Source organism: Carassius carassius, chromosome 20 (genome assembly GCF_963082965.1).
Source record: "Carassius carassius chromosome 20, fCarCar2.1, whole genome shotgun sequence".
NCBI classification, from domain to species: Eukaryota; Metazoa; Chordata; class Actinopteri; order Cypriniformes; family Cyprinidae; genus Carassius; species Carassius carassius.
In genome coordinates this window covers 20,011,224-20,032,924 of record NC_081774.1, presented here as the reverse complement: position 1 = coordinate 20,032,924, position 21,701 = coordinate 20,011,224, and the positions used below count along the sequence as shown (strand labels likewise).

The 21,701-nt window shown below is 36.4% G+C and overlaps 1 protein-coding gene across 2 annotated transcripts in view; it reads right to left on the bottom strand.

Moving 5' to 3' along the window:
* Nucleotides 1-21,447, bottom strand: part of LOC132096640 (rho GTPase-activating protein 29-like) — a 51,077-nt gene extending 29,630 nt beyond the window's left edge. For both annotated transcript variants that reach the window (XM_059502115.1, XM_059502116.1), the window contains exons 1-2: nt 21,312-21,447; nt 18,129-18,479 (exon numbers count right to left, since the gene is read on the bottom strand). In XM_059502115.1, coding sequence (XP_059358098.1) covers nt 18,129-18,399 — 271 coding nt within the window. In that variant the 5' untranslated portion in view covers nt 18,400-18,479; nt 21,312-21,447. The remainder of the gene's footprint in view (nt 1-18,128; nt 18,480-21,311) is intronic.
* Nucleotides 21,448-21,701: the final 254 nt, after the last annotated feature.

The window sequence follows — 21,701 nt, the reverse complement described above, 5'->3', positions numbered from 1 at the left end:
GGAAAAAATAAATGTTGCTGAAAAATAACGTCCGTCTCATGAAACTTAATTTAAATAAATAAATATTTGAATATTCGTTTTTTGTGAGCTCAAATATTCGAATGTGATATTTGCAGAAAACGCCCATCCCTAGTTACTTCATTCAAAAAGTAACTCAATTACTTTGTTGATTACTTACACCAAAAAGTAATGCATTACTGTTAAAAGTAACTTTTTAGTTACTTTTTTTTAAAGAAAGTTCTTTTATGTTCCCATTAATGCCCTTTTATGCATTATGGTCTAAACGGAAAGTAATTTTTAAACACTATTTTGATTAAGTCAGACCAGCACAAACTGAATATTGTATATCACAAGGATTTCTGAAATAAATAACAAAACACCTAAATAATATGAGCCCTTAAAAATGTTCCTTTCACAGCTTAAGTATGAAAACTATCATTAGAAAACTATTCAGAAGCAATTTCGAAAAACTAAGCACCAAAAAAATTATATTATTGACAACCATAAATTATATGCAATAAAAAGAAAACATAACAAATATAAATGTTTAAAAATGAAATCTATGTTATCATGCTAACGAGCTGTCTGAAAAGCCAGTGACTCCACAGTAGAGACAGGCTGCATGTTTTCAACGTTTCACCTGTAGGAGAAAAACATACAATCCATGGCAACGGTATTGCAATCAGTCCCCTCAGTTTATAAACCATGCTCACGAAATTCTTAAACCGTTCCATCGGTTAAACAAATTTTCAATCCGTGTGCTCAGAGAATTTAAACCGTACCCCCGAATTCATTATCTGTGCGCAGCTTTCGCAATCCCATCCCTCGGTTTTGTAAACTCACGGTTTTGTGGCTCCGCCCCCACCGGCAGATTAATTTCTGTTTATTAAACATTATTTTTTTCACAGTATCATATGAGACCATGATCAGCTTTTTAGCATTTATTTTACATTAATCACCAATAGGATAAGACACCGCCGCCTGTGTTTTATAGCCTAAAATAAAAGCTAAAAAGAAGAAGAAAAATAGGTAAAAAGCAATACAAAACAAATAATGTGCCGGTTATGTTGTCATTTCTTTTCTAACTGAATGTAATGTTATAATAGGCCTAATTATTTAATAATAACATTAACAGTGAAACATGCATCTAACTCTGTTTGGAGCTTAGTATAATAAAATCAACAAAATAAGTATTAATGTTAAGAAAGAATAGTACACAAACATTTCCAAAACTGTAAAAGGTTATTTAAAAATAAGGCGTTCATGAATTATTTTGTGACAAACATTTTTACTGTCTTAAGTGCACTCATTGATTAAGCCTATAAATGAAAATAATAATAATAAAAGTAACTATTATTTTTATCATTATTATATATTATTATACAGTTTATGCATAATAAACTTTTATCCAAAACGACTTACAAAAGAGGAACAAATTACTCCAGAGTCAGTCACAATGCCAGGTTTATTTTATAATAATAATCAAGTGCTAAGATTATCACAAATTAAACAAGATTTTGATGCACATCTTTCTTATTAAATCGTTGTATTCCACCTCTTACAACACTTGAAAGAGAATCACTTAAGACACTTTGCTGTAAACCTATTCCACATAATAATATTCATTAAAACTCTATGTTAACACGTAGGAGATTGCTGCATGAATCCGTGAGTACAGTTCACAAATCAGAGGGAACGGATTGCGAAAGCGTGCGCACGGATAATGAATTTGCGGGTACAGCTTCTAAAACCGAGGGTACAGTTTACAAAATCTGAGCGAACGGATTGGAAATTCGTGGGCACGGTTTGTTAATCCGTGGGCACGATTTGTTAAACCGAGGGAACAGTTTATGAATTCGTAAGTATGGTTTATGAACTGACAGGACGGATTGCAAAACCGTCGCCACGAAATGAGTTTTTTTCTCCTACAGGTGACGTGCGGGGCTCCGAACATTCGAACCAGAAAGACACAGCTCACATTTGACTAAAAGTTTTTTGTCTTTATGTTCAACTAAAGTGAAATAATGAGCATATGTCCAATTTGAGAAACTCGTGTTGCTCTCGCCTTGACTCGCCATGACTGCCGCACATAGCCTACTTGAATAACGGAAACACGCCCACAGTGCGTCTTGTGTTTACAGAGGTTGGCTGTAGGTCTATTTCACTCCGGGAGCTCCAGCAGCGAGTCGCCGTCCCTCCCACGCTTCACGCTCAGTCTCTTCATGTTTTTCACTCGTGCTTTTCGCCTGTCCTGGTGTCTCTGATCAGAGCCGTTTAACAATCTCACCCAACTGCCAACAAGCCTCACACTGCAGTGTGAGAACGAAGACTGCTAACGCCCCTATCCCACATCTCAGTCCCATCGGCAAAAATGTAGTTTCTCATGAACACACACACACATGCTGACTGGTCTGACAGATTTTTAAGACCTCAGCAAGTTAAACTGAAAGATGGATGTCTTCAAATTAAAGCTGTGAACAATATGTCCTTACATAACAGGGAAAAAATGCAACAGGATGTTATTGAATTACAGACTTGAAGATCCATCAAATTAATGACACACTGATCACATGACTCTGCTTAAGGACTCTCTGAACTGCAATGAAATCCAAGAAATGTTTATGTCTTCACATCATTATGATCAATCAGTCTCTATTGAACTGACACAACTGCACACTTTTCTGATTCTAAACATACTTACGGTACATACTAAATTACCAAAATAATATAAATTCAAAATAAAAGAAGTATAATATTGTATTAGTTCATATAAAAATAAAAATAAAAATTGTATTACCTGAATAAATATAAACAATATTACAAAATCATTTAAATATTAATTGTCAGGAATTTAATAAGATTTCATATATAAATAAATATATATATATATATATACAGTATATATATATATATATATATATATATATATATATATATATATATATATATATATATATATATATATATAGACAGTATATATATAAATATATATATATTTTTTTTTAATTAATATTTCATTAAATTTTTTTACTCTAGCAACAGAAGCTGCATTGAAATCAAATATCAGAGCAAATTTTGTCATGTCAAATCATTATAATCATTGAACTGAAAGAAGCAACTAAATCACACATTTTCTGATAATAGTCGCACCTAACATTAAAACCTGTAATTCTATAAATATATTTGCACAATCATTCCCCAAATTGATATGGAATTAACATAACAAATAGAATAACATTGTAGCTAATATAAAAAAAATATTTAAATAGTTAAAATTATTCAAATAATAATTAAAATTATTCAAATAATAATATAAATATAATTTGTTTAATGCCATTTTCTATGCTAGCAACTAGGGTTTTAAAGTCACGGTTCGGTTCATTTTCGGTACAGTAAGGGAAAGAAATGCAAACATTAAACTGCAGGTTGTTTATTACTATAAACTTTTTTTAACAATTTGTTTACACTTTTTTTTAAATACTTTTTAATAAAATATACATAAAATAAAAAAAGAATAAGAAATAAATACTGCTGCAAAGTTCTCCACTAAATAAAATACTCTCAGTCTCAAACCAATATCATATAATAAAATATAATGAAAAATATAAATAAATAACTATGATAACAGTGCAGCATTACCAATCCCAGCTTGTAGGCCTGCTCATATTTAAAATATATATATAACTTTTCCAAAGTGTAAAGTGCAGCATGAACAGTTTCAGTTTTTAGACCTGCTCAGATTTCGTTATTGCGTTGGACCGATCGGAATTAAGAGCAAAGGTCCGTTTAAATGCTGACGGGAGCTGCGTTTGAATTACAGTAATTTTTTTCCTAGCTGTAGTGATGTTCACACTCGTGTGATGCCTTTTGAAAACCTTAGGCCGGTGACACACTGGCACATTGCACCTGTCAAACATAGTCTATTTTGCCGTCAATACTGTTGACGGTGTCCTTTATCAGTAGGCTTTATATTTATGCTCAACGTGAAGTATAGATATTGATATAGATATAAAGACACAGAAAACGCGAACTGACACGTCACGCAACTGACACGCAGCAGAAACGCCACGCTCACGCCACGCAGCCAGTGTGTCACCGGCCTTAGAATCAGCTGCAGGGCGGGATTTGTGCTGAACGCGGAGACTTCCGCCACTTAATATGTTCGTTTGGAAACACGAAAATGTACCTATGTTCCGCACACAAAATATTGCATTTGGTCATTCGGTACACACGTGCACCGTACTGAAAGCCCTGTACCGAAACGGTCCGGTACGAATACACGTACCATTACACCCCTACTAGCAACAGAAAATGCAGATAAGGCCTTAACTGTCCACATTAAATAAAGAAATGAATTTCCCAATCCTTTCACGCAAATTATATTTTGTGCTAGTCAATTAAACATCAGCTACATGTTATGTCGGCTACAGGTTACAAGGCTGCTACTGCCAGGAATGAAAACATCACATTTTCCTGAGAAATGGTTGTACGTTTTTTGTTTTTGTTCCAGCATATTTTCCAAATGTTTCCAAGAAAATTTGCCATTTGACACAATATCATCACACACATCAAAGATTTTACGCACAGCTGCTGGCATTTCCTCTGTTGCTAACAACAGGTAATCAGTAGGCACGTCTCGACCTGCCTTAGCTGTGCTTTGCACAAAGCGGCAGACGAGTTTAGCGACACTCTGTTGTGATTCACCGGTGAGAAAGCGACTCAGGGTTTGTCATTGTGCCTGTCAGCCTTCCTCACACCATACTTCTCTTTTACGGGAACAGAAAGAGCATTCTTTGAAGTGCAGGAAATTAGCAAAGACTGGATTGTCCCATTAGCATGTTAAGGTAAACAAACACAGCACTCAGTCTTAACCAATAAGTAACATTTTGTTATTTTCCAATTCAGTTGCATATTTGATCTAGCCAAACCAACATAATCTCTATCCAGAGGCCTCATCTGATGTGTATCCCCCCAAAACACACTCTTCATCCAGTACTAATGATGGTCATATCCTTTGCTAGGTATTCATGGGCCAACTGGCACATCCCCATGACCAATCTGCTGAACTGCAGCTGTAAATCCACACCTCAGGAAATGTTACCCAACCACAAACCCACACAAAAACATCCCTCACCTTCAGTGGGAAAGTTACTGCCCAACAAATCTCTCTTCTGCACTTCACAAGTGCAGAGAGCCATTATATCGGCTTCACCAATGGTGCCACCCGCAAAACTCGTGGTGGGTGTCTTTTTTTTCCCACTTTTTCCATTTAGAGCATTTTGTCCATAGCACTACAATATGCCAAAGGGGCCTCTGTACCAAGACCTCCAACGGCCTGGTGCATTCATGAAACAATTCATCCACCAGGCCCAGCTATGAGAAAACACTCTTATATGCCTGAAACCTTGATTTGTTTTACATCTAATGTAATAGAAATAAATGAAATCCACCACCTGACTGCCTGTTTAAATTTTATAAATCACATTTTTAAGATCTGTACAAATAAAATTAATATTGTATTAGTGTTGTCACGATACCAAAATTCTTGTTTCGATACGATACCTAGTCAAGAATTGCGATTTCGATACTTTTTCGATACTTTTCCTGAAAAGGGAAAATACACTCTCAAATATCATTGCTGTGCTTTATTTTAAAACCGAGACAACATTCTAATCATATAACACACTCATAAATGAACATATGAACAGCAGATATATTAAACATTTGAACAAAATATGAAATATCAAAGTATAAAAAATTAATTAGAGCAATGACATTCAAGGTAAAGAAAGAATAAATTTAGCAGCATTATCTCAGTTATCATAAGAAACATAAGAGTAATTAATTTATCTTGATTCTGAACTTTGAATAAAAATATGAACAGCGATTATATTAAACAATGTTTCTGAACTCAGAAGATTTAATGTCAAAAGATAAACTATATCAATTTAAGCAATGGCATTCAAGTAAAAAAAAAAAAGCAAATAAAATTTAGCAGCAATATCTCATATATTGTAACTTATTCTATCAGTTGTGCAATCTTTTCTTTTAGAGGAGAAAACTCAGCTAGTGAGCTTTATTGAGCGTCATCTTTTTCTACCAGTCATGGACCGGTGGCCACAGTATCACTTGTGCTCGCACATGCAGCCTAGTGATGCGCAGGTCGGGTTTTTTTCCAACCCGCGGGTCCCGCTTTTATGAAATTATTTGGCCCGCCCCAGCCCGCAAAGAAAGTAACATTTCTTTACCCACCGCGAACCGCGCATCTGGGACATCACGGAAGATACGTTTCTACTTAGACCTTCGTATTGTAACCTTATCAAAAAACCTAATAAAATATGAAAATATATATATTCCAAATATTTAATATAGGCTATATGAAATTGCAATAGTGATTGTTCGTCCAGGGACGAATCGCTCTCGTTCAGGTAATCCACTGATTCATATTTCTCATTCACTGAAGTTCCTCTCTCCACAGCAGCGCGCAAGCACGGCGCTATAAGAAGCGCATGCGCAGCTAGTGAACTGCTCTGTGAACTGTTTCATCCTGTCAAAGAGTTACTCAAGATGTGACGGAGCATGTGATTTGTTGAATGGAGTGAACCCAGATCGAGATCGAGAGATCTTCTCATTCATGGACGAGTTGAATGAACTGATACATCTCGTTTATGAACGAAATGAACGCAGTCATTCTTTGAAGTATCGATACTAATAAATTTAGGAATCGTGACGTTTTTAATTTCCGAGAATCGCGATACTTTTGAAGTATCGGTGCACCGTGCAACACTATGTTGTATGATATTTATTAAAGAACAAACCAATACAGTATTTAAAAAAAAAAATACGTAAGCCAAAAATAACGATTTTGTCATTACTCAGGTGTGTCACAACTGATCTGACCGATTAGTTTTTAATGCAGTGAAATCACTCTCTTATGCTGAGTTCACACCTGATTTTCAATTGACGACAAGTTTCGCGAAATCGAAGGCAAACCGGTGCTCATTCACGTGAGTGACAATCACGCAAGTGTGAATTATCAAAGACGTGATCTGAGAGAATCACCGATGCGTCGCCCATGCCCGTAAAATATTTGCCATGCTAAATATCTGGACATGTCGGCGATTCAAAATCCTGCTGTGTGAAATGAGTTCTGACTGAAACATCAACAGCGATGACCTACAGTTAATGAGAGCGCAAGATGCAGGGCAGCGGGAAGTTTGGGGAGGACTTTTTTGTGTTTTATTTAATTATTCCTTTTATTATTAACCAATTAGACATGTACAAACAATGTGGCAATATCAGTACTTTTTTATTGTTGTAATCAAATTGAATCGCAAGCTTGTTAATGAGAATCGAATGGAATCATGAAATTTGTGTTAAAACTCAGCCCTTATATATATATATATATATATATATATATATATATATATATATATATATATATATAGAGAGAGAGAGAGAGAGAGAGAGAGAGAGAGAGAGAGAGAGAGAGTGCCGTCCATTGGGGCTGTGTAGAGCTTTCAATCTTTGGGTAGGCAGCGATTCGATTCACAGGTTTTCAATTCGATTTGAATTTATAGGTATACGATTTATAGGAATTTGATTCGATTATAACTAGTGTTGGGTGATATGGTCCTTTTTAATGAGGTGCTGAAGTAAAATAGCTAGGCAGTTTGATAGCCGAATTATAAAAATAAAAATAATAATAGTTATTATTATTATAATCTAATACATTAATAGGAAAATGAGCCTAATATCATCTTGATTATCGACAGAGAAATCTGCTTATGTCGATATCTCTGACTATGGTCGATACACGATACTATCGTCTATCGGCACAACCCTAATTATAACGATTCGATTCTGCACTCTTTAAGTGCATTCAAGGGATTATTTAAATGCATCCCCTAAATCAGGGATAGGCAACTCCGGAATCTAAGCATGTCATGTCAACAAATGGAAAAGTCAGCCATCTATTAATTGTCATGTTAATTACAGCGCCTTTAGCCCCAACAGTAGAGATGCTTTTTACATATTCTTTCGTTATTTATAAAAACTGTTGCTTTAATTATCTCAAACAAAACTGAAAATCATAAAGAAGACCTTTGTCTCTAAATATATGCATTCATTTTAGCGATTCTCATTTGCTACTTAAATCTAAAACATTTTCAAAATCATAAAATATTAGATCAAATAAGAACAGAATCAACTTTGCGCTGCTGCGCGCGGTCACGTCAAGGATCAAACAAAAATACACTTGCAACTTGAAAAGTGCTACGTCACATTTCTGTGCCATCTAGTGGTTTAGATGAAAATAATATCAAAGGCAAAGAAATAGAAAGTCTTAGATTGCCCAAGTCAATCTCCAGATTTAAATCCAACTGAACATGAATTTGACCAGCTGAGGAGAAGACTAAAGGCAGAAACTCCCCAAAACACCTAACAGTTGGAACTGGCTGCATTACAGGCTTGGAAACGCATTTGAAAAGATAAGACCAAGAGTCTGGTGATGTCTATGGGTCGCAGACCCACTGCTCTGATTGCATGCAAGGGATCTGCAACTAAATAATAGCTTTTAATCTTTTGCATCCGCCTTAACGGTCTCAATACTCACATAGTGGGATGAACTCTAAAAATGCTGTCCTTTGTATTTTGTAAACCATGCATGTGTTGAAACAGCTAATAATAAAACGTCACATTCTGTATAGGGCTGGGATAAATGATTATTTTTTAAACGATTAATCTAGCGATTATTTTTTTGATGCATCGATTAATCTAATGATTAATTTTTTTATGCCGATTCGATTTCGATTATCTCCCCATTAATTGACTACTAACAATTTATACATGTTGATTTACATATCTGAATGAAAAAAACATGAATTCCTTAACATTGCAATATATGTTTATTGCTCTTAAAATTACAAAATAAAAGACTGACTAAGAATGCATTACTTTGCACTTGTATAGAGATAGCATTCAATAAAACCTTGAAGCCTTGAAAACGCATAGCTTACTGAAACAAGCCTACTGAACACATAGGGCCTAGCTTACTGAAAAAAGTTCTTCTTTCAGATGAAAATAACAACAACTTGATGTTTAGCATTCAATAAAAAAGGTCACCCAAAATACTTGTTTAGAGCAATTGAAAGAATACAGTAACCAATGTAAACTTGAGGGCTTTAAGCTAATACAGAGAGTGCTTTTCCAAAAAAAAAAAAAAAAAAAAAATTAACAGTGGGAGTCAGCAGCCTGTCATGGAGAAAAAAAAATCTCCGAATGCTCCACGTGAAACTTTGGCGTTCCGCCCTTTTTCTATCGTGTCTAATGATTTTGGTTAATATGCACTAGGGAGGGAGGGAGGGAGGGAGAGAGAGAGAGAGAGAGCAAGACAGCGCTCGTGTAGTTTGAAGACTGTGAGTGCGCGAGCGCATGTGAAACTTTGGTGTTTCGCCCTTTTTCTATCGTGTTTAATGATTTTGATTAATATGGACAAGGGAGAGAGTTGTTTGAAGACTGTGAGTTTGCGCGCGCAGCCGGGGCTCTCTCTCGTACGCGCCCTGTCAGGCGCAGCAGACATCCTATTCTACATCACTCACCGATCAAATAAGGCTTTGACAGCCGCCAAAAAAAAGATCAATGCAGAAAAAACCCTGGATTGGTTATATAACGTTGGACAGAATGTTGATCCGGCCATCGCGTATATTCAGCGCACATAAGGTAAACGTTTTGCAAACGTTTTTTAGAGAAATAAAAATAGGTAGACGAATCAATGCACATATTTTGCGTCGACGTATTTTTTGCATCGACGTCATCGATGACCTCGACGCGTTGTCCCAGCCCTAATTCTGTAGTTTTGTCTAATATTCATCTTTTAATCATATTTGTGGAAGTCTTGACTCCACAGTAAGCAGAGCAATTTTGTCTTTACTGTTCCAATACTTTTGGAGGGCACTGTATATAAAGTACAATAAAAAAATAAATTGAACATAAAAGGGGGCTAGGGTTTTTCCTGTAAATCCTATTCTTCTATGAAGGATTCTACAAAAGATTTATTGCATTCTTCTTTTCCATCACTTTGAGGGCTTTTGTAGAGAAGCTTATCATGAAATGCACAAAACGTTGGTTTCACTTTCAAGTACTTAGATTCAAAAATTTTCCAGCAGTAGTAGGCTGTTACAAAATCATCGAAGGACTTACAGGTTACAATATCTGCGTGATCTTGAGTTATTTTCTTATCACTTCTCGCGTGCGTTTGGTTGTGAAACATAGTTTGCGGACCAGAAAGGGTTGTCAGCGATTCTTCCTATTGTAAAGTCATGTGACGTGTAACCTCCTGTCGCTGATCTATTGTGCATTGTGAACACAACGGAAACTGAATGCCACCCCAGATAGTCGTGAAGTGTGAAAACAACTATGATCCGACGATTTGGAAAATCCTGCAGTGTGAACTCCGCATAAGTGAAACTCAGAATGTACAAAAACACATCTAGACTCAATTACAAATGTTGATACTGTCTCTCTGCACCATAGTGTCACACACAAGTCTTGTGGTCTTGGGGAAACCCATATATTACTGTCAAGAGAGTCATACTTTGAGTACCAGTGATAGTACTCCTGCATCTAAATGTGGTCGTCACTCCCAAAACTTTGCAGCGTGTACGTGGCCTGTGTGTACAATCTTTGAGAGCCATAATAAGAGCTTTACGACTGGAAGAAAATAGCTCTACTGGAAGACTATTTTTTAACCATGTCTAAGAAAAGAGAAAGACTTGAGCTAATTTTAAACTAGAGATCGTTTTGCTTGGTTCTGTGTGAATGCCTAAGGGTTGAGAAAGTCTGTAAAAATAAAATCAATCCTTTGGACTGAATTGACAGGTTCACAAGTAAATGAAATAAAAAATAAAACAGGGAAAAATCTTAGATTGCTTGATATTTTGTATGCCTAGTTCAGTTATTTGTGAAAATGACCCAACTGCGATCTAGCCTAGACAATGTGCAGTGAGTTTTTGGTTCAACCTTGTTTGGTCACTAGACAATTCTTCATACTTCAATTTGTGTTATGTAATAATTTTGATGACTTTACTAATATTCTAAACTGTAGACATAGCGATGTCTGAATTTGTCACTGGTAGTGAAGTACACTTTAAACAAGTAGGGTCAAAACAAACTTAAAGTCAATTTCTCCTTGAATCAATTCTGTACATTTATAAAAAAGACAAACACTCAGTGCTGCTATCTGAAGTACACTAAATCATTCTTCAGACCCAGTGCAAGGAAGAATGAAAGATTCTCACAGCACTTTTCAACCTCAGAGCACTTAAGAGAAACTCGTCTTCACAACAGAACAGCACATTCTTGAGCGTCATTTGCTCTGGATGTGCTTCTCTAAAATCACAGAGGGAATTATTTGATATTTAGCCCTTCCAGTAAAAACATCCCACCCTTCTGAATGTCCAACTGTCACGGAAGTTCAACATTACACTAAAAACATCTTAGTGATTCAAAGGATTCAAAGAAAAATCACACTAGGCTTGGCTTTCTGATGCGTTTTGACAAAAGAAACAACAAAAAGGGACGTTTAACTAGATGTCTATCTGAAAGAAGGAAGGTACAAAACCATTTAACCATTTAAAAACAATTTGACTATGACAACTTTGAATTTCTTAAAAATTCCCTAGCTGCCAGAAAGTCAAACAACCACAACAGAGGTGAAAGGTGCCTTTGAAAACATTCTGAAATTTCGACGAGTAAGAGTCATTTTTCGTGTGTTGCACACCTAACAACAGTCAATCGAAGGCACCATAGCAACAAGTGAACATTTGTTCTGAAGGAATGCAGGTTGTGCAGGAGGAGGGGGCTTCATGACGGAGGAGGAATCACAGACGTGAAGAGTTTGGTATTTGGTAGCAAGTGATGATGAGCCAAGCTCATAGTCGTCAACATAAACACTAACAAAAAAAAGTACTGTGACTGCAGTTTTCTAGTCACTTTACAACACACTAGTTTTCTAGTTTAAATGAACCACATTGTGGCTTCAGAATTCTCGCATGTGACGTGCATTCAGACTGCAGAGCAAATAAGCACGAAGATGAGTTCCTGTAGCATTCTTCCTGGATGGCTTGTAGATCCTAGATAGTGTAAAATAACAGCCAGGGAGGCGAGGAGAGCAGTGATGATCAATCTCGGTGCAGACAGGGTGAATCCAGACTAGGGCTGTAGCTATCGAATATTTCAGTAATCGAGTATTCTAACAAAAGTTCCATCGATTAATCGAGTAATCGGATAAAATGTGTTTTTGCTTAATTGAAGTGCAATATTAATTATGCAAGAGAAAATAAGACTCCTGGGTCTCTTGATGAATGAACAACTAAGTTTTCTTTTTTAGAATTTTTTTTTTTTTTTAAATGCATAGAATGCAATACATACATCAAAAATAAACATTTAATTATTACCCATTGTTTCTCTGTCTGTACTTGTACTGTGAACAATGACAATAAAGTTGACAGATGAATTAAGTGCATTTAATTGCCATTCAGTTGGGGTTTTAAATAAAGCATTTTCTGAGATGCACATTAAACACACAAAACATTAATTTAATTTATCTTGTAATTATTGAAAATTAAGCAAACTTAACTTTTTGGTAAACAAAGGGGATTTACTATTAAAAATAAAACATGGAAGAAATGTTGTGTGATTAAACCTTAAAATAATGTTTGTTTTTTTTTAGTAGTAGGCTATGTACATTCTGCTGAACAATAGTAATACAGGACTTTTATTTTGACGTACCTTTACAGTTCTGTGTATGTGATGTGACGCTTGTTTTACTCAAATCAAACGGTCAAATGCTGATGAAGTGACTGTCAGAGCAGTTCTGGAGATGTTGTTCATGTGTTCACATCATTATTTAGTGAGACGACAGATGCTGAAATCACCGGAGCGTCATGCGCACTTCAGTGTGTGTTAATAAAGGAAGACGCGCTTCTGCTCCATTCATTAACAAAGAAACCCAAAACATGCAGGATTCATATTTAAATAGACTGTTCCGGCTTAGTATTTACAGATATTAGTCCATATCGTGATTTGATGTAAGTGCAATGACCTATTTTTGATTAATTCATTCAAAATTTGGCAAATTCAGTGCCATTCGGCGTTAAACTGTAAAATCCGTTTTTATGACTGGATTCCGCAATTCCCTCCGCATTTTCTGCATCGCGGAAATCATAGGGCCCTAGTAGAGGTATGCCAGCTCTATCTTGCAATGGACACATGCCACGACGTTCTCTTTACGTTTGCCCGTGCCCTCAAATCAAAACACTGCAGTATGCGAACCTTGCAGTATGCGATTTCGGACGCAGCGCTTGTGTCTCCTTCCGCTTTGTGGGAGACGTAAACGTGTTGTGTCACATCAAAAAAATCATCGCGAAAGAACCTGACGTGAGATTTAAAATAAATTAAAAGAGGCATCGAGGCAGAGGAATTTGCCTCGATAATTTTTTTTAATCGAGTTACTCGAGGAATCGTTTCAGCCCTAATCCAGACATTTAGAGGGTCAGTGAGCATCTCCACCACTGAGAAGGAAGAGAGGGGAGGTCAAAAGCATTTGCTTGTGGGAAGTGTCACCGGGCCGCCTGACAGAGAGTGGTGTGGAAATATGCACCAAAACTTTATCTAGGTTTTTCATTTTATTTGTTTTGCTGGTATTTGTGTTTTTTGTTGTGGCCACCTGCCCCATTTCCACAGTATTGGTGTTACAATAGCAAAAGTTTTTACATTTTTTTTATTCTCCATTACCAACTTCAGGTAATGCTTATGCAAAACATATTAGGGCTGCAACTAATGATTATTTTGATAATCGATTAATCTGTCGATTATTTTTACGATTAATCGATTAATCGGTTTATGTACTTATATTTTAGTTTTTTCCATTTTTTCCCCAAGTAAATTATTAATAAATGGTCTTTATCATTCAGCATAGATTTAAGAGATTGTAACCATTTTGCACTGTCATATCCTCATCAAAAATATACCTGGAGTTGTTTTATTGTGTTAGTAATCCTTTGTCGAACTCTTCTGCAATCAGAACACTGACCCATACTCTAGCAAATTTCACAAGGAGATTTCAAATAATGTTTTCACCATGGCAGTCCTTAGAGCTCCTAAAGTAGTTTAACATCCTGAACAAAGCTTATTAAGGAATCTTTCAGAACATATTTTCACGAAGAATAAGGATAAAACAGAATAAAATTGCAGTGCATTGTATTTTATTATTTACTGGGAAACAGCTTTATAGCTTTTGCTGTGAAATTGTAAACAATCCTTCAAAAAAAGTGCCAATGGCATGAAACCTGAATGGAACTCACAATTTAAAGTAAAATCCATCAGAAGGTTGTCCAGAAAAAAAATAGGACACACACAAAAAACCTGCTGTGTGAAAAAGAGCAGTGAATACTTAGAAAATAAGTGAATTTCAAATATCTACATTTACCTCTCTCATTCAGTCATAATTAGGCTGCACGACTGAATTTTGAACTGGTAAACGACAAACTGATCACAGAACATGTTTGTAAAGCTTTAAATGTTAACTGTTAAAAAGCAATGTTATCAGCTTTTACGACTAAACATTTGCAAACAACATTGTACTGGAGAATCTGCACAAATGAAAGTCTTAGGGGCCGTTCACAAATCGCGCCTAAAAAAAAATGGAAAACGCTAGGCGCACCGCTTTCTCCTTCTTTCCAAAGCGCTCGCGCAGAAGCGCCCCTGAGGCGTCTGCCTTTGCTAAGCAACCATGACGTGCTCTCTCCTTGAAGACGCGGAAATTTCGGCAAAGGATAAATGGATTTGCAGCTCAAATAAATCGCTTGCAGTAGCTCTGCTACTAAATTTATTTCAAAATGGAAATCCATATACAACTATGATCAGCTGTTCCTTTCATCTTGACTGCGCTTTTAACGTTGTTACGGGAAAGGATGAAGCTGATTGGTTAGTTCTTGTCACATGACCCGCGGTGCGGTTGCGGCATTCTGAAAAGTTTAAATGTTTTTAACTCGATGCGGTGCGGTGTTGGAAATAACGAACTTGAGCGCGCAAAAGACGCGATATGTGAACGTCCCCTTAAACAGTGCAGTAGTGCAGAGTTTACAGGTTACTCTTCTTTTTTAAAGGCTCAATGTAAAGTACTCCCACATCACGCTGAATGCTGCAGACATAGACATCATATGATGTCTATGGCTGCAGAGACGCTGCTCGGGAAGCACGTGACAAAACAAGGCCAGCTATTGGCTATTCGCTACTTCTCCTGTTGTACTGGCTGAGTAAAACCTCCGGTGGCTCATTACTGCCACACTTTGGTCACCGCAGATTTGAAATATGCACGAAATGAGCCGCTTACGGCAAATAAAAGTTATTTAGCAACGAATCGATGACTAAATTAGTTGACAACTATTTTAATAATCGATTTTAATCGATTAAATCGATTCGTTGTTTCAGCTCTAAAACATATAAAAGAATGTCATGCTAATTAAGCAATTTGAATTTGTGCAATTTCTTGTGAGAAATAGAGGAAGTGTCTTTACAGTGTAGTGAGCTAGTGAGCTATTATCTGTCTGTCCAAGTCATCATGACACAAAACAACTAAATATTTGAGACTGCAGTCTGATTAAAGTGTACATGCTGGATGAAGTCAAGTTACAGTTATTTTATCTACACTTCAGTTCAAAAGTTGGAGTCGGTAAGATTTTGTTTCATGTTTTTGAAAGAAGACTTTTATGCTCACACTGCTGCATTTATATGATGGCTATTAAGTAAAACAATAATATTGTCAACTATTGTAATTTAAAATAAATTTTAACGTGCATAGCTTCAAAGCTGAATTTTCAGCAGCCATTGCTCCAGTCTTCAGTGTCACATGGATATTCAGAAATCATCGTATTATTATGTATGTTTCAAAAAGTTGTTTTCAGAATTCTTTAATGAAGCCGGGCTCACATTACAGGAATTTTAGCCCAATTTAGCCCTGTTTTCCCCCTCCTGAGAATCATAGCAAAAATCTTGTTGAGTACCTCAATCGGTGACGATGTTTGCCGGGGATTATCTGGTAATGCGAGGCGTTCACCGATCAAAATTTGCACTTACCACTCTGCTCGCACACAAATCGGGGCTACCCCCATTAATATCAAACATGTTTGATTAGGGCTGGGCGATATACAAAAAAAAATTATATCTCGATATTGTCAAAATTTTTACGATATTCGATATATATCTCGATATGTTTGCATTTGCATTTAAATAATAAAAAATAAAACATGATTTTCTTTTGCCCATTAAAAAAAAAAAAAAAAAAAAAAACTATTTACATTAAACAGCTAATTTAAGCAGTTAAAAAATCTAGACCAAGAGATCACTTACTGCTTTTTATTAAATGAATACATGTAGGCCTATATGTAACTGAAGCAGTGCAAATTAAGTAACAGTTACAGAAAGTGCATTCTGTCAACTTTTTAGTGCATGCAATTCACAATTTAAACTATGCAACTAGGATAAGTATTTTATTTTAATTTTTTAAATAAGTTTTTAAGCTAAGAACACAAGTCTGTCAACTGTCTGCGGTTTTAAGAGAAGCTCTGTGGCATGAAACTATGTTTCTACTGACACTGAAAACCCTCTTAGATGGGGAGCTAGTTGCTGAAGCACATAGCTATTTCTTATATATAAATATATATAAATGAAAACCAAAGACTTTTGCAATCTCTCTGTCTATATTATGGAAACTGGTAAACATATCAGTGAAATTCCCCAATAGTAATTCCAAATGGCCATAGCCTATGTTTCTCTATTCAAACATCAGCGGTCGAGTAAGTGCATTTATTTTGCGATCACAAATGCAAACAATACAGTTGAGATCTCACGACAGAACACAGACCGGCTGAACGACGCTTTCATTAGATCGCTCAATTCCAGCTTGTTAGTGTTTTCAGATTATCGTCAGCGACTCTTCCGCAATGAGGAGTGAGCACGTGCGCATGGTTGCCAGATTGCTTAAAATAAGCAAACACCGGTCAGAAAATGTATCCTTCTAACAGTGGAGCTCTGATTCGGAGATTTAAACTCTTGTTATCTGGCAACCGCTATCATTAAAGCTCTCGTAGCAGAGGGGCGTAGAGCAGTCAGCAGTTACAGGTTCCTTTTTTAGACATTCGGCGCGTTCTTTTGGGAAAGTATGCTTGAATTTGAAATATTCGATATTCCCGATATATTCAAATTGTACATCGTCGTCAAAATTATTCCGATATTATCGCTAATATTCGATATATCGCCCAGCCCTATGTTTGATCTTTAAGATTTAAATCGGGATGCTGATGGCTATATGATTAGGTCAGTACATTCACAATAGCCAATGCGCAACCGCAAATCAGCCGCTGTACGGCTCCGTTGCACATAAACATATTTAAGACAAAAATAGCAAATATATTGCTACCACACTTGTTTTGCAGCTGACCCCCATTTTAAGTGGTGAAATGCTTTTTGCAAAGAAAAAAAAACAATAATTCCCTACTGGGGCTAGGACAGTTTGGCTATTCTTAGATGGGAAAGTATTTAAATATGTATATACCACAAACCATAATTGGCCACTATCTATACTCTAGAGCTCGGTCATAAATGCTGTATATACTGTGAAAGAATCTTTCATCATAGCAACTGTTTCTCTAAAAGAATTTAACAGGAACATAATAATCTAGCTGTTTCCAATAATGCAGAACAGGAACGCATAGTTCTCCAAAAAGTACCTTGAAAAAGCAAACAGAAATAACCAACAAAAGGCTCAGTGTATCTTGTGCAGTCATATCTATTGGGGGGGGGGGGGGGGCTACCGTAAGGAAGCAAATTTCAGAGATGCCTTGTTCAGCAGAAAAGAAACACCCACAGCCGGACAGCCAGGAGTTTACCAGTGGCATCCTGACAGACGTGGCACTCCTCCAGTGATGGGAATCAGAAACACTAACACAACCTACAAACCTGCGACATCAGCATGGACTGACCCATATGCACATTTAAAAAACGATACCACAAGATCAACCTCAGCTGCAACAAAGCACTTTTAAAAGCAACGTTAAGTAGAACCTCACCTTTGGAGTGAAAAGCCTCCTTTAGGCTCAGAAGCACATCAGAAAACGTGCGCACATCATTGACCAGCTGCATTATGGAGTCAGGGTCCCCTCCAGAGGTGCTGGTGGTGTGATCCAGGCCCATAGCGTTGAAAGGGTTGGTCTTAGAGCTGCGGCCCATTTCTAGCGTTTTGTTGGACCCGGGGGACAGGGGGACAGGAATGTTAAACTGGGAGAGACGAGCACCGCTTGTCAAGCGCTTATTCCCACTGTTGCTGCCCTGACGGAACATTCCAGCAGCGGCTTCTGCCGACAGAGAGCCACCTCAGCCGCTGATCCAAGCGCCCTCCTGTAGGTGGAAAGCTGAAGGCACTGCAAGACAAAACGATGATAAATTAATGATCAATTCAAACAGCATAAGAGATAGCAGAGCAAAAGACCAGAGGTCTCATTTGTAAACAAACTGTGATATATTAGCAATTACAGTAGAAGCCTGGGGTAGGTAAAAAAAATATAATAATAATGGAATTAATCCTTTCATTCAGCAAGGTTACATTAGATATTATATATATATATATACATATACATTTATATATATATATATACATATATATATATATATATATATACATATACATATACATATATATACATATATATATATATATATATATATATATATATATATATATTAGGGGTGTAACGGTACGTGTATTCGTACCGGACCGTTTCGGTACAGGGCTTTCGGTACGGTGCACGTGTGTACCGAATAACGGAATGCAATATTTTGTGCGTGGAACATAAGTACATTTTCGTGTTTCCAAACGAACATATTAAGTGGCGGAAGTCTCCGCGTTCAGCGCAAATCCCGCCCTGCAGCTGATTCTAAGGCCGGCGTCTCAGCTGCGTGGCGTGTCCGTTTTTAATTCGGCTCCCATGTTAACCGTAGACAGTCCAGGTTAGAGCTTGCAGACTGCCTGCGTGAGACGCGCGAAAAACACGTGCATGCTAGAAATAGAACCGACGCCTATTTTTCACGCGACACGCAAGCGTGTTGGAAGCGTTTCCAGGCAAAATAGAATAGGAAATATGTTTATATGTCATTTTGTACACAAATACATATTAATTCATGACACTTTGATGTTTGAAAGTCTATAGGTTGACATAAATTCAGATATAAATATAATTTTAAAAATTAATTAATAATTACCGATTTTCAAATATTGCACCTGTCAAACATAGTCTATTTTGCCATTAATACTGTTGCTGGTGTCCTTTATCAGTAGGCTTTATATTTATGATCAACATGAAGTATAGATATTGTTGTCATGATGACAAGAGCCTGGTCTGTCGGCGGCCTCCCTCTATGTCACCAACAGCAGCAGGCACGGCACGGTTCTGGGGAAGCAGGCCTACAAGCTGGGATTGGTAATGCTGCACTGTAATCATAGTTATTTATTTATATTTTTCATTATATTTTATTATATGATATTGGTTTAAGACTGAGAGTATTTTATTTAGTGGAGAACTTTGCAGCAGTATTTTATTTCTTATTCTTTTATTTTATATATATTTTATTAAAAAGTATTTTTAAAAAAAGTGTATAGTAATAAACAACCTGCAGTTTAATGTTTGCATTTCTTTCCCTTACTGTACCAAAAATGAACCGAACCGTGACTTTAAAACCGAGGTACGTACCGAACCGTGATTTTTGCATACCGTTACACCCCTAATATATATATATATATATATATATATATTTCAATTTCAAATTAAAACTATTCTTTTAAACTTTCCATTGAACAAAAAATCCTTAAAAAAACTATTTTCAACATTAATAATAAGAAGAAATATACTTGAGCGAATCTGAATAGTATCTGAAGGATCATGTGACATTGACGACTGAAGTGATGGCTGCTGCTGAAAATTCAGCAATAATATGCATGTAACAATGTTTAACAATATTAAAGTTTTTACTGTATTTCGGATTAAATAAATGCAGCCTTGCTGAACATAAGAGGTTTTTTTTCAGAATCCTTAAATCATGTTAATAATTGATGTTGGATGAACTAATTTTATGAGTGTAACAAAAAGTTTGCACGCTTGCTTTTTAGTTGGAATCTGCATATACTTTCACACAAGTTTCTGCCATTATAAATCTCAATTTGTTCCTCACTTTTGATGTAGAATGAAATCCATGCATTTAGAATCTAATCTGACTGTATGTGCCTTTTCAAAAATAAGCAATCTGAAGTGCTAACAGAAGGTTGTAGGTTCAGTTCCAACAAGGGTGATCTATAACTCACTGTTGTAAGCCTTAACCTTGGTTGCACCAGATGGATTAGGTCTGTGTTTAAGTGAATTTTGATTTGGTTTGGATATAAAACATCACCTAAATGACACATTTCTCCTCATTTACATACTGGAAGGATCATATTGAAATGTTATATATACTCATCAAAATATCAGAGTTACCTTTCTAAGCAAACAGGAACTTTATTTTAAAACCAGTTTCCACAGCCACCAAAAGGGCAAAGCTTTGCGTTATCATTATGATGATCTAGGAACAACTACAACTCAAGTCCTCAGTCTAGCTGATCAGTTATCTACGGATGCATCATCCATTCACATGTATTTCTTGCAGTCGGGACTGTTTTCTTGTGCACTATGATTACGTGACTGTCTTTGTCTACAGGTGACGCATGTCTCGAGAATGCGAGTAATGAATGCACCGATCTTATCATTTAACAGGGGCTTGACAACTGTCACTCAAACCTAACCCTCTCGCCTGTGTTCAGTGCTACCTGCTTCGTGATGAAATGGTCAGGAAAAACACGGACACGAGGTGGAACATGACCAATAATAGATTTACGTCAAAATTAAATACACAGATTTGGCTTGACAAGCTTGGCTCTTTAACGGAGCATAAAATAAGCATTCAAACACACTCATGAATTGGTAAAAACCTGTATTTTGATTAATGTTAAGTGTATACTTTTCTGACTGTTAGGGAGCACATATGATGTTACATACCGAGTTTAATAACTAATAAGTTAACGTTACCTCTCAATACTGTAACTGTTCTCCACTTCATAAGTTAGCTGCTTTAAGTTACACTTTAGCGCTGCTAGCTAACTAATTCACACTTAAAAATCTTTTAACATCTATTTTATGTTTAGAGCGTCTCAAACGAGTGTTACTTACGTGAGTAGTTCTTGAAGAGCATCATACTGCAGAATTATTTAGTTTAATCCTTTGTACATCCATAAAACAAGCTAAAAGAGACGCTTGCAGACGGACCGCTCTTCGCATCACAACTGACGACGAGAGAAAAACTTACTGACTGACTGACTCGAAACTTGAACACGTGACCTCAAAGAATACTTCCTATTGGCTGGTGGAGTGTGGCAAAACATGCCGCTTGTTTTCCTCGTCAAAATGACATGTGCTGCTCTGAGACTGGAGAAATGTACAGTAAAAATAAAGGTGGTTTATTTCCTTTAGAGATAACAGTGAGTGAGATGTTGATCACATAGAAACTCTGTGCATTTTTAGTTTCTCGAAAAAACACATTCTGTATGGTTTATAAGCATT